The sequence below is a fragment of the Melospiza georgiana genome, chromosome 8 (genome assembly GCF_028018845.1).
Source record: "Melospiza georgiana isolate bMelGeo1 chromosome 8, bMelGeo1.pri, whole genome shotgun sequence".
Lineage (NCBI taxonomy): Eukaryota > Metazoa > Chordata > Aves > Passeriformes > Passerellidae > Melospiza > Melospiza georgiana.
The window spans coordinates 673,965-686,209 of record NC_080437.1 but is presented as its reverse complement, the minus strand read 5'-3'; the positions used below and the strand labels follow the sequence as shown (position 1 = coordinate 686,209).

The following is a 12,245-nucleotide window of genomic DNA, read 5'->3' as shown; positions in this document are numbered from 1 at the left end:
AGCAGGGCCAGAGCAGCCAGAGAGGACTCTGTGATTCTCTGGGGCACGTGGGTGAGCACAGCAGCATCTGAACAACAACATCTGGCACTGATTATCCAAAAGAAACTACGGCTCCAGCGTGACTCAGCCCTGGTGATGATATCAAACCTTGTGGCAGACACTGTTACTCAGAGTGTTTGCTTTTGTTTGGTTTTTTCTTTTTTCCTTTTGTTTCCCTTTTTGATGTTAGGTGAGTAAAAAACTGGCCACAAGACAAACATAAACATTACTCATAGCAAAACAGAGTCAGACCTGAGCAACAGTTGCACCAGGCAGTGTGGCCGGGCTGAGCATCCCTGACAGCACACAAATTTCCACACTGTGGGGCTGGAAGAAGCAGTGTCTGCACGATTTGATTAGCCCAGCATTGCTTCAGCAGAAGCACCCACGAGGTGGTTCAGGGATGAAGGAGAAGCCAGCACCCACGAGGTGGATAAGGAATGAAGGAGAAGCCACAAAGTGATTCAAGGATGAAGGAGGAGCTGGCACCCACAAGGTGGTTGAGGGATAAAGGAGAAGCCAGCACCCACATGGTTCAGGGATGAAGGAGAGCCCACAGACGGGTTCAAGGATGAAGGAGAAGCCAGCACCCACGAGGTGGATAAGGAATGAAGGAGTAGCCAGCACCCTCAGGGTGGTTCACGGATGAAGGAGAACCCACAAGGTAGTTGAAGGATGAAGGAGAAGCCAGCACCCACAGGATGGTTCAGGGATGAAGAAGCCAGCACCCAGAAGGTGGTTCAGGGATGAAGGAGAGCCCACAGATGGGTTCAAGGATGAAGGAGAAGCCAGCACCCACAGGGTGGTTCAGGGATGAAGGAGATAGCACCCAAATGGTTCAGGGAGGAAGGAGAACCCACGGAGGGGTTCAGGGATGAAGGAGAAACCAGCACCCACAGGGTGGTTCAGGGATGAAGGAGACAGCACCCACATGGTTCAGGGATGAAGGAGAACCCACAGAGGGGTTCAGGGATGAAGGAGAAACCAGCACCCACACCCCCATGTACCATGGATGGAAGTTCCTGAGCTCGGGCTTGTGCTTCACTGCCACCCACAGCTCAGCCCCTTCCTGGCTCTGCAGGGCAATCCAGCAGCTGGCTGCTGCCTCCAGCAGTTCCTTCTCCCTGTCTCAGCAGCTCCAGCTGGAATCACGCCGGGGTTTTGCCTGCCTGCAGGTCCTAACGGCTTTGCAACCCTCTCCAAGTGGCTGTGCTCCCCAAGGAATGCACTGCCTGATGACAGAACCGAGCTTTGCTGGAAACAGGTTTGGCTCTGTGTGGCAGGAACCCCCTTTTTTGGGATCCCTGGTGCTGCAGGCTGAGCTGAGCTCTGCCAGAGGCTCTGGTGGGGCATGTTGCGGCACTGAGTGGCATCAGATTTCCCTCCAGAAGGAAAACTAAAGTTTCTGGGAGAGAGGAGAAACAGCTTCCCAGGCTTCCATGCATGCTGGAGCAAGAGTCCTGGCACAGGGGTGCTGGTCCTCCACCTCAGCCCCCAGTTCCATGGAGAAGATGACACACGTGCTCATGGTAAAGGTGACCCAGCTGCAAGACAACTTCTGGGCAGTGAGGATCCACCCTGCCTTGTAGTGCCTGGGGCTGTGGGTGCCACAGGATCCTGTCCCAGTGCTCAGGGCTGCTGCACCTTCCTTGGGCAGAGATTTTCCTGCAGGAAGCATCCTGACCACTCTGGGGCAGGGCCAGCCCTTGGGGAGGTGCCCCAGGGTCAGACAGAGCCCAGGTGGCTCCTGCAATTCCCACACACCTTCCAGCTGCAGCTCACCAGCTTGCGAAGGTGTTTTTCCTCCCGCAATGCTTTTTTAAATGAAAATATTTTATCCTTTTGTTCCCACATTTCCAGCTCCCAAGAGATTCCTCTTGGCCAGTCTTCCCTGCTCCCTTGCTGTCCTGGGCATCCCAGATCACGATTTCCAAGTGAGGACTTCCCAGTCCTCTCCCAGCTCTGTCTCCTCTGCCTCTCCCACGCAGACAAGGCCAAACTTTGGGTGGATGGATGGATGGATGGATGGATGGATGGATGGATGGATGGATGGATGGATGGATGGATGTACAAATTACAAACAATGATCTGGGCATCCCAGATCACCTCTCCCAAGTGAGGACTTCCCAGTCCTCTCCCAGCTCTGTCTCCTCTGCCTCTCCCACGCAGACAAGGCCAAACCTTGGATGGATGGGCGGATGGATGTACAAATCACAGACAATCACCCCCTTTTGTGCATTGTTGCACCAGCCTGGAGCGCCCTGTGAAAGCCCCAGTTTCTGGCAGGCAGCAAGGCCCTGACAGACATCGTTTCCCCAGGCAGGCATGAGGCCAGCAGGCACCCAGCAACACGCCTTTGACAAGAGCTGAGTGTCCCTGAGCCCTGAGAGGAGCCACAACTCCTCTCCCCACTCAGGAATTGGGTCACTGGGCACTTTGTGTGGCTGGCTTTGGATTGCTGCTGCTGGCAGAACGTGTGCTCGTGACACGGGGGGCACACAGCAGAGCCTGTGGGGACAGTGCCTGGGCAGCAGGGAGGGATGAGCTGTGCCACTTGTCCCTGCTGGCACCGGCAAGGGGAGCAGCCATTGCCGTGGCAATGGGATTTGCCAGCTCAGCACTCCAGGAGCAGTGTCCCGCATCCTCGGTGACAGGGACACGGAGGAGCTGGTGGCACGGTGTGCTGCAGCCACAGCACAGCCCTCTCTCTCTCTGGGGAAGTGACTTAGCTGGGTTTGAGCCTCAGTGACAGTGCAACTCATGGAAAAGAGGGTGGTGCAGAGGCTGGAGTGCGAACCAAGCGGGAGGGAGGAGCTGAGAGTGCAAAGCCTGAGGTGAGAATCACAGCCACAGTTTGCACTGCTGGCTGCCACCTGATTCATCAGAATGTAGAGCAGGGCTCTGCAGGCACAGCTCTGTAGGCAGAGCAGAGATGGTGAGAGATAGCAGGTGGAGGTGGGGACAGGAAGGATGGCAGAGTGTCACACGAGGCGTCAGCTCCTCTCACCATTTGTGCCCGCGGGTGCTCACTCACCTCTCCACAGAGACCTGGGGTTGGAAGGGACTCAGTGCTGGAAAATGCCCAGCATGGTGTTTGCTCTTTTGACTTTTTGAGCCATCCTCAGAGGCACAAACAGGGACCCAAGCAAAACAGTCACTTCCCCAGACCATGGGATGATGGGTGGGGTCTCATATCATCCCCCTCTCAGTCTGAATCCATTCCCCCTTGTCCTGGCACTCCAGGCCCTCATCAAAATCACCAGAGCTCTTCTCATTCCCAAGGCCCTCAGCAGACGTGCACAGCAATGGGGAATGGAGCTGAGGCTGGGCTGCTGCTCCAGACACTCCAGCACACCTCCCCACAGGGATGCTCACACTTTTTGCGTTTGGAGATGGAGATGAGGCCTGCTGAACGACTGTGAGGGAAGGTCCTGCACAACTAAGCATCAAAGGAGACAAAACCAAATCTGTGCACAGCAGGTTTGGGCCCTGAGTCCCCAGAACACCACACCCTGTTCCTTCTCTCCCCTTTCACACGCCACACTTGATGCCAAGCTCACTCCAGTCCCTAGAACATCCCACCCTGTGCCTTTTCTCCCCTTTCACATGCCACACTTGATGCCAAGCTCGCTCCAGTCCCCAAAACATCACACCCTGTGCCTTTTCTCCCCTTTCACACCCCAAACTGAGTGCCAAGCTTGCTCCAGTCCCCAAACATCACACCCCTTTCACACTCCACACTCAATGCCAAGCTCACTCCAGTCCCTGAAACCTCCCACCCTGTGCCTTTTCTCCCCTTTCACGTGCCACACTCGATGCCAAGCTCACTCCAGTCTCTGAAACACCACACCCTGTGCCTTTTCTCCCCTTTCACACCCCAAACTAAGTGCTAAACTCACTCCAGTCCCCAAAACATCACACCCTGTGCCTTTTCTCCCCTTTCACACCCCAAACTAAGTGCCAATCTCACTCCAGTCCCCAAACACAACACCCTGGGCCTTTTCTCCCCTTTCACGTGCCACACTTGATGCCAAGCTGGCTCCAGTCCCCAAAACATCACACCCTGTGCCTTTTCCCCCCGTTTCACACCCCATACTCAATGCTAAACTCACTCCAGTCCCCAAACATCACACCCTGGGCCTTTTCTCCCCTCTCACACCCCAAACTAAGTGCTAAACTCACTCCAGTCCCCAAAACATCACACCCTGTGCCTTTTCCCCCGTTTCACATCCCGTACTCAATGCTAAACTCACTCCAGTCCCCAAAACACCACACGCTGTGCCTTTTCTCCCCTTTCACATCCCACAGAGTGCCAAGCTCACTGCAGTCCCTAGAACATCCCACCCTGTGCCTTTTCTTCCCTTTTATGCCCCAAACTAAGTGCCAAACTCACTCCAGTCCCTGAAATACCACACCTTCTGCCTTTTCCCCCGTTTCACACCCCAAACTAAGTGCTAAACTCACTCCAGTCCCCAAACATCACACCCTGTGCCTTTTCTCCCCTTTCACACCCCACACTTGATGCCAATCTCGCTCCAGTCCTTAGAACACCACACCCTGTGCCTTTTCTCCCCCCTTCCCTGCCCCACACTCTTTGCCCAGCTCGCTCCCCCGGCGCTGCCCAGCCCGTCCTGCCCCAGAGCCCGTTTTGGCGTCTCACCGACAGGGAGGGCGTGCCCTCGTCCTCCACGGTGACCACGAGGCAGTAGGAGCTCTGGCGCTCGCGGTCGGGCGGCGAGGGCCGCGTGGCGATCTCGCCGGTGACGCGGTCCATGCGGAAGGTCAGGTCCTCGTTGCCGCGCGTGATGTAGTAGGAGAGGACGCTGTTGAGGCCGGCGTCGCGGTCGGTGGCGCGCACCTGGGCCACGGCCGTGCCGCCGCCCACGTTCTGCGGGGATAACGCCGCGTAAACCCCACCGGCCTCGTCGCGGATAGAACGCCTCATTTGCCACGGTGCGAGTTCATGGTTTGCCTCAGAACCCTGCGTTCCTCCCCTGATTGTTCCCTCCCAGGTGTGTCAGTCATCCCTCCTTTCCACACCCTGGCCCCTACCAGCACTGTCAATCCTGGAATTCTAGGAAGGGCGTTGAGTGATTGGCCGATTCAAAGGATGCCCTCTACCCCTGGGGGGCATTGGGCCTTTTGTTCCCAAATTTCCAGCTCCCAAGAGATTCCTCTTGGCCAGTCTTCCCTGCTCCCTTGCTGTCCTGGGCATCCCAGATCACCACTCCCAAGTGAGGACTTCCCAGTCCTCTCCCAGCTCTTTTGAGTCCTTTGTCCCTTGAGACCTCCTCTCCTGTACCTGGTCGGTGGCTCCCTACCCCTTCCCACCCCCTCTCCCCCTGGTAAAAGGAACAGCAGCCATGGGGTCAGGGAGTTCTGGATTGCTTCTGCTCTGGATTCAGAGGCCTGTGGGCCAGAATAAAGCTCTGGATCCAAACCCTCCAACAGTACCGACTCCTTTCCTTCACCATTGCCTTAAAGCTTCTCCACAGAGGGAAACCTGAGGAGTTATGGGGGAAAGCTGTTATGGGGGAAAGTGCCATAACACTGTTATGGGGGGAAGCTCCATCCCAGCACCACCAGAGCTCCTGCAGCCTGGACTTGTCCCCACGTGCCCAGCTGCAGCACCCAGCCAGCCCTAAGTGTCTGTGGGGTGAAACACCACACACCCAGCCAACAAAAAGAGTCTCTGGGGTGAAACACCACACACCCAGCCAGCAAAAAGAGTCTCTGGGGTGAAACACCACACACCCAGCCAGCAAAAAGAGTCTCTGGGGTGAAACACCACAGTGCCGCTATTTGTTTCAGCAGCGAGGCCGGGCAAGCCAAGCCACGTCCCGCCTGCTATATTGGTAAATTCCAGTATTAATTAATAATGTAATTCTAATATAGAGAGGGCACTGATGTGCTTGAGGCTCCAAACTCACTGCCCCAACACCCGGCAGCTCAGCAGAAAGCTGCACATTGGGTCTTATCTAGTCTCACACAGCCTGGAAGAGCATAAAACCCGCAGTGTGAGCAGAGGTGAAGGCCGTGTAATGGACCCAGAGCTCAGCTAATTATTTTTGGATAGTCCCATTATGGGGAAAATCAAAACAGAAATTCTGTTCTTCAACCTGCTATGAACATGTATTAAATAGATAAGAAAACCTTAACAGGGCAATATCCTTAATGCTAAGCTATAAATCACGAGCAGCAGTTCCTCACAGCTAAGTGGCACTGGCTATTACTCATATTTCATTTTTCATCACCAAATTGAGATTTCCCCCCTGCCTCAGTCCAGGAATTAAACTGTCAGGAAATAAGTTGTCTTTTCTCATGCCTGATTGTGTTTTATTGCTTAATTATCTGGCCCTTGCTAAGCTGCTTCCTGAAAGCCATTCTTATTCTGCACAGCACCGTCTCTTGTGTCACTTTGGTGGCATTTCCATGGGCGTGTGGCCACTTCTCCTTCCGGCTGCTCCCTGCAGCCTCAGGGGCTTCAGTTGCTCACAGAGCTTTTTCCTCACCCAAAACGAGGAGGACATCACCAGTGAGGGCTTCCAAGGGGTCACCAGCCCTTATAACACCCATGGTGGGGATGGCAAGGGGTCAAAAACCTTTAAACGACCCAAGGTGACATTTGCATGGGGATGCCAACCATCAGATGACCAAAGATGAGGTTTGCATGGGCCACTAACGCTTAAATGACCCAAGGTGAGGTTTGCAAGGGGACACCAACCATCAAATGGCCAAAGATGAGGTTTGCATGGGGTCAACAACCCGACCCAAGGTGAGGTTTGCAAGGGGACACCAACCATCAAATGGCCAAAGATGAGCTTTGCATGGGGTCAACAACCCGACCCAAGGTGAGGTTTGCAAGAGGATGCCAACCATCAAATGGCCAAAGATGAGGTTTGCATGGGATCAACTACCGTTAAATGACCCAAGGTGAGGTTTGCAAGGGGCTGCCAACCATCAAATGGACAAAGATGAGGTTTGGATGGGATCAACAACCCTTAAATGACCCAAGGTGAGGTTTGCAAGGGGACACCAACCATCAAATGGCCAAAGTTGAGGTTTGCATGGGGTCACCAAGCCTTAAATGACCCCAGGTGATGCTTGCAAGGGACACTGCGCTGTCCCCACCTGCCTTGTGGTCAGAGCTGCCCCTGGGAGGGTGGAAGGGGAGGAGCTGTGTGCTCACCTCGCTCACGCTGACGTTGTAGCCGAAGGGGCTGTCGATGACAGGGGGGTTGTCATTGACATCCAGGATGTTCACCCGCAGAACGTGCTCCTTCCTCCGCGGGGGAACGCCGCCGTCGGACGCTTGGATCTGCAGTCAGGGGTGGATTTCCGAGGGGAGAAAGGGCTGTTTTGAAGCTGACAGCTCCAAGCAAGCAGCCTCGGTGCTCAGAGCACAGGGTGAGGGGTGGTTTGGTGCTGACCCGTAGGGTGTAGTGGTCCAGCAGCTCCCGGTCCAGCGGCCGCGCCACGAACACCTCGCCGTAGGTGCCGTTGGTGGTGCGGATCTCGAAAGCACGGCCGATATTCCCCGACGCCAGAGAGAAAGTCACCTGGAATCACCACAGGGAAACAAAACCAGGGCAGGCAGGGTGATGCTGAGGAGGAGGAAGGGGAAGGAGACCCTGCAAAAGTAAATCCAGCATCCCCCCAGCTTTTGAAAAGGTCCCATGTAGTGGGACCCACAGGTGTGCTGGGTTATTGCAGCCACCCCAAAGCAAACAGGGCCAACCCCCTGGCAGCTCCCATGCTGCCAGCAATTTCTGTTATTAAGGGTGATGGGACCTCATTAATGCTCGTCTGCAGGGTAATGAAAATAACAAATGTCAGAGAGCTTCCTGCTCGGCCTGCCAAGGGCTTTGCTGCTGGTCCCCACAGTGGGACAGGCCACAGCTGGTTTTCAGATTGCAGGGCTCCTTTTGACACTGGTCCCACAGAGCTCTTTGCCCCAGACAGCCCAAGGACAATGCTTTGCCTCTCCTGCTGCCTTGCCTTTTTGGATAGTCCCATTATGGGGAAAATCAAAACAGAAATTCTGTTCAACCTGCTCTGAACATGAATTAAATAGATAACACGGCAATATCCTTAATACTGTTGGAGTCTTGGCACTTACTGCACAACACCCCCAAAACCTGGCATTAATGGCCAGAGTTTGCTCTCACAGGGATGCAGAGGGAAGGGGTTGGCAGGGTGCTGGCAGGGGCATTTCTGTGTCAGTGAAACACCACACACAGCCTCACAGAAGCTGGAAGGGATCATTGAGAACAACTCCTGGCCCTGCACAGGAAAACCCCACACGTCTAAGAGCATCATCCAAGTGTCTCCCTCCCTACCTGGCCATTGCTGCCTGCATCTGGGTCTCGGGCCAGCACCAGGGCCACCCTCTTGCCCACGGCAATGTCCTCAGCCACGCTGACAGACGAGTCAGAGGTGATGTCGAACTGGGGGCTGTTGTCATTCTCATCCAGGACTGTGATGGTCACCTGTGAGGGGGCACGGGGCTCAGGGCATGGACAGGAGCCAGACCCCTGCCCACCCTCTGGTGTTTATCCTCCAAATAGCCAGGAACAGAGCAGCTTGGGCTGCTGCAGGGTGACTCTTTCCTGCTAAATTTTTCACTAGCAGTGATTTCATCCATGCTCACAGCAGCAGGGTCAGGCAGGATTTGCTCTAAAGCTCAACAGGCACAAAGAAGGCAGAGCTGAGTGTGTTTAACTCAGCCAGGGCAAGCTGGGTGTGGAGAGACCTGAGCTCCCTCCTGGACAAGGGCACATGAGCACGAGATGCTTGAAGGGGACCTTGGCCACAGTTAGGCAGAGGAAATGCTCTCATCGAGTTTGCAATCCAAGCGCTGCAGGGCAGCACAGAGATGAGAGAGGAAGAGCCTCTCTGTTCCCGGGGATTTATTTATGGGTGCCCCAAGCTCCCAGGTGCGGCCGGGCTGAGTGCGACAACATCCCGGGAGGAAGCTGGGGAGAGAGCTGCGAGCCCTGGGGTGATTCACTCATTGTTGCTGCTGGATTCACAACACAGAGCCAGGCGCAGGGAGAGCTCGTTCAGCCGCTGCAGCAGATCCGGCAGCTGCTGTGCCGAGCGCCGGATCAGGGAGCCCGATCAGGGATCCTGCTGGGCAGCAGCAGAGGGGCTCACGGGGCTGCCCCGCGTCCTGGGGGTGGCAGAGGGGCTGGTGCTGCTGGGACATCCACCCCCGTCCCTCCTTGCAGCTCAGTGTGCGCCCTGGCAGCGATTCTGGTCTCCAGCAGGCTTACCTTCTGTTGGAGGAAAGAAGAGGGAAAAACAGAGAACACAAACAGCGAGGAGTTAGCGAGGGATGAGGAAGTGTGGGTTAGCCCTGCATCCTACCACAGCAGTGCCAGGGGTCATGGGTACTCCTCTGCAGCGATTTGGAGGCTCCAGTGTTGGGGCATCCCTTTGTTTTTTCCTAGCTGAGGCTGGCACATCTGCCCCTCACCCCGGGAGAGGTTCAGACAAGGTGCTGTGTGGAGAGCAGAGCTGTAAGCACCCATGGGCTGGCCCTGCAGCCGGCAGAGAAATGCAAATCACCCCCTGCTTGGCTGCCTGTGAAACTGTTAAATATAACCCTCTGAAACAAAAACCGCTGTGGATATTTAAATGTCCCTAATTTTACCTCTTCAAAACTGTTTTAGCAGGGTTTCTGGGCTCTGGGAGCTGGAGCAGAAAGCTCAGCTAAAACAGGCTGTCCTGGGAGAGGGAGGTGGTCTGAGGAGGACAGGGGATGGTAGGGAAACTGGGAGAAGCCACTCACCACTGTGGAGTCAATCTTTGGTCCTCCATCATCAGCCACCACTGTCAAGGTGTAGAAATCCCCTTTCTCCCGGTCCACCTGGCCTTTGACCGTGATGACTCCCTGCCGAGCATGAGCAGCAGCTTTGGTTTTGGTCACCAAACCCAAAGCTCACCGTGCCCAAACAGGCCGGGAGGGGCTGTGCTGTGGCTGCTCACCGTGATCCCATTGATTTTGAAGAGGGAGAGCGCCTGGGGGTTGGTGTTGGGGTCGAACTTGTAGGTGATCTGGTTGAGGTTGTCGATGGAGCGTGCCTGGACGCGGAGCACCTCGGAGCCCAGCGGGATGTTCTCCATGATCACGGCCTCGTAGCTGCTGTTGGAGAACTGCACGGCCTCGTCCAGCTCGTTCAGCAGGCTGACGTACACGCTGCAGAAGCCCTGGTTGTGGGGCGGCGCCTGGTCCGTGGCAGAGACGTTCATCAGGTAGCTGGTTTTGGTCTCGTAGTCCAGGTAGTCGATGGTGGTGATGAGCCCCGTGCTCTCGTCGATCTCGAACTTCCCCTCGGCGCCCGACACGATCCTGTAGCTCACCAGGCCCCCGGGCCCTGGGGAGGGAGCAGGAGCTGGCGGCGCTGGCTGCACCAAGCACCCCCAGGAGGCAACACCACTGATGCCTCGTCCCAGCAGAGCCCATCCCACGGGATTTCAGCCCAGCCAAGCCAGGATCTGTAGCAGACTCTATGGAATTGGCTAGGGCTCCGTGGAGGGCTGACACTTAAAGGCAGGAATTGCTGAGACATGATGAGATAGCAAAATAAGCTCCTGTCTTCTGCCTCTCGGACCCTAGCTTATCTCTGTAACCCCATAGGCCACTTTCCTTTAACCCCTACTACTGGACAAGTTTGGATCCCTCTGTACCCTATAAAAATGGGCTGTTTTAGCCCATTCAGCAGAAGAACAGCCATCGCTGGAACCCTTCTCAGATCCCCTCAATAAACCATTGCTGTGGAACCCCCAGGATGATTTCTTCTTCTCTGTCATCTCTTTCTCCTTCTAGCCCACCAGGCACCTTAGCAAGCAAGCAAAGATCTGGGAATCCTAAGAGCTGATAATCACTAAAGAGCTGATATCCACTAAGCTTGCTTAAGGTAGCCACGGCTATGAGTGGCCTGGGTATTCGGACACTTGTTGCCGGCCGGGGGCTATTTACAAATCACAAACAGGACGGGGCTGCTGTGGAACGTGCCTTGAGCTGTTTGATTTTCCAGCATCACCCTTATTAACTGGTTATGACAATGGGAAGATGCCACCAGCTCACATCCCAGGCAGCAGACCAAGAACTTAATGTTACAATTCACTTTATAAGTTTTTTGGCCAGTCACACAAAGCCAAAGCACATTGACAGTAGTTCTATCCAACCACCATAAGCACACGTACCTTTGGTTAAACAATGCTTGCTTATTTCAAATAAAATACCTGCTTGTGAGCCTTAAAACACAGTGCACAGAGCTCCATTATGAAGCTTAGAACTTTCTAATATCTTGCTGGATAAACTTTTCTGTAGCTTAGAGAGTTATTCTAGACAAGCATTAATACACAGACCATTGTATTTGTCCTTGCTTTTCTACAGTTTAAATAATTTTTCTGCTGACCAATCTCATAGCTGCTGTTTAGCTCTAATCACTGTTCTGCTGTCTCTGAGGCCTGCCTTTTGCAGCTTTCCCAAAACCCTCTGATTTTGTGGATTCCCACACTCTGCAAAAACAGGATTTGAATACTCTGTCCCCAGGAGTGTCCTGAGCTATCCAGCCCATGCTGCCTTGCTCGGGGGCAAAGCCAGCTCTGCGGGGCTATAAGGATCTGTGCAGTGGCTGATATCTCACTGCCCTCCCCACACTGGGCGTTTCCCACCTGTGTCCCGGTCGGTGGCGCGCACCACGGCCACGGAGGTGCCGATCCCCGCCGTCTCCCGCAGCCCCAGGCGGCTGTACTGGCGCTGCGTGAACACCGGCACCTCGTCGTTGACGTCCTCCACGTACACGATCACCTGGGGAGCCCCGGAGAAACCACACGTGAACTGGGTGAGACTGGGGAATCAACCCTTCATGGTGCTCACGGAGAAACGTTTCGGTGCTCAAAGCCAGGCTGGACAGGGCTCAGAGCAGCCTGGGCCAGTGGAGGTGTCCCTGACAATGGCAGAAGAGATTGCAACTCAACTCATTCCATGATCCTGTGATAACCTCTTCTACAAACACCACAGGATAGAGAGTGAGCACAAAGGGTTTAACATCACAGAGAAACATTTCAGTGTTCAAAGCCAGGCTGGACATGGCTCAGAGCAACCTGGGCTAGTGGAGGTGAACCTGACAATGGTAGAGGGGTTGGAAGTAGGGGGGATTGATGGTCCCTTCCCACTCAACCCATTCCATGAT

At 54.9% G+C, this 12,245-nt stretch overlaps 1 protein-coding gene across 1 annotated transcript in view; it reads right to left on the bottom strand.

Annotated features, from left to right (window-relative positions):
• The window catches only part of CDH23 (cadherin related 23), a 217,816-nt gene that overhangs the window by 36,810 nt on the left and 168,761 nt on the right, over positions 1-12,245 (bottom strand). Inside the window, exons 30-37 of the mRNA XM_058029323.1 lie at positions 11,725-11,860; positions 10,030-10,418; positions 9,833-9,934; positions 9,315-9,317; positions 8,379-8,528; positions 7,470-7,598; positions 7,229-7,357; positions 4,700-4,927 (exon numbers count right to left, since the gene is read on the bottom strand). Of these exons, the coding sequence (XP_057885306.1) occupies positions 4,700-4,927; positions 7,229-7,357; positions 7,470-7,598; positions 8,379-8,528; positions 9,315-9,317; positions 9,833-9,934; positions 10,030-10,418; positions 11,725-11,860 (1,266 nt within the window). The remainder of the gene's footprint in view (positions 1-4,699; positions 4,928-7,228; positions 7,358-7,469; positions 7,599-8,378; positions 8,529-9,314; positions 9,318-9,832; positions 9,935-10,029; positions 10,419-11,724; positions 11,861-12,245) is intronic.